This window comes from Gavialis gangeticus, unplaced genomic scaffold (assembly GCF_001723915.1).
Source record: "Gavialis gangeticus isolate Ggan-Ray unplaced genomic scaffold, GavGan_comp1, whole genome shotgun sequence".
Lineage (NCBI taxonomy): Eukaryota > Metazoa > Chordata > Crocodylia > Gavialidae > Gavialis > Gavialis gangeticus.
The window spans coordinates 5007532-5008773 of NW_017729032.1; the positions used below are offsets into that span (position 1 = coordinate 5007532).

At 49.1% G+C, this 1242-nt stretch overlaps 1 protein-coding gene across 1 annotated transcript in view; it reads right to left on the reverse strand.

Moving 5' to 3' along the window:
* Positions 1–1242, reverse strand: part of NDUFC2 (NADH:ubiquinone oxidoreductase subunit C2) — a 20864-nt gene extending 19622 nt beyond the window's left edge. Inside the window, exon 1 of the mRNA XM_019524985.1 lies at positions 1062–1242. Within this exon, the coding sequence (XP_019380530.1) occupies positions 1062–1200 (139 nt within the window). The 5' untranslated portion in view covers positions 1201–1242. The remainder of the gene's footprint in view (positions 1–1061) is intronic.

Here is a 1242-nt window from a genome sequence, read left to right on the forward strand (position 1 = left end):
TCCATCCATCCATCACAAGCTTTTGTGAACCCAAGTTTACAGCATCAGATGAAGCAAACTCAAGCTCACAGAAGCGTGTGCTCTCTATAGATTGGATTTAGTTCGGCTTCAGACTTCCGATAAAGTGAACTTGCATCTGTGCAAACTTTTGCACTCTTGTGTGCTCCCTCTCTGTATGTGTGTACACAGACACACATTTATATAAAATCTCTCTATACATGATTTAGTTAGTCCATAAGGTACACATCTATCTCCCCTGCCTTCTGCCTGACTTCAGACTAACACAGCCACTGACCTCTCTGTGACTTCAGATTTCTCACGAACTGAACTTGGGCTCATGAAACCACACATGCTCTCAGTCTCCTGCATGTGTGTGTCTGGATATAGATACAGATGTCTCTCTATGCCTATTTCTATATCTATCCATCTCTCTCTATAGATATTGGCCTATTTGTATATCAACCTATTTAGATACACAGATATCTGTATGTGTACGTTTGCGTGTGTGTACACATGTACACACACTCAGATATCTATGCATCTAAATAGGTAGGTAGATACACACACACATCTATATATAGATATTATAACGTATAGAGTTTATAGAAATCTCTATACTGTATATATCTCTCAAGATACTTATTTCTATCTCTCCCTATACAGAGATGTACCTGTTTCTCCATAGATATTTATCCAGAGCTCGGGCTCTCTATACCAGGGGTGGGCAAAACATGGCCCGTGGGGCCCCTAAAAACTTAGTAAATTAATGTTTATCTGCCCTGGCTGCCTGTCATGCGGCCCTCAGTGGCTTGCCAGAATTCAGTAAGCAGCCCCCGGCCCGAAATAATTGCCCGCCCCTGCTCTATACACATCTATAGGTATCGCTTTATAAATATTTGTCTCTGTAAATATTTGTCTAGCGCGCTCTCCCTGCGGACACGCACACAAGTACACACAGACGGCTCCTCCCCCCCGGGGCTAGCGCCGCGACCCAGGCCCGGGGCGGGGGCAGGACGCGCGGGTAGGTCGAGCCGAGGCGGAGGCGGAGGCTGAGCCCTCACCGGTGCCCAGCGCGGGGCGGCGGTGGCCGAGGTTGTTGAGCACAACCGCAGCCCAGCCTATGCTAGCCAACACCACCGAGTTGTGGTTCACGATGTTCGGCGGCGGCAGCGAGCGCGACTCATCCGGCAACACCGACATGGCGCCGCCACCTCCTTCTCCTTCCCCGCCCCCACTTCCGCC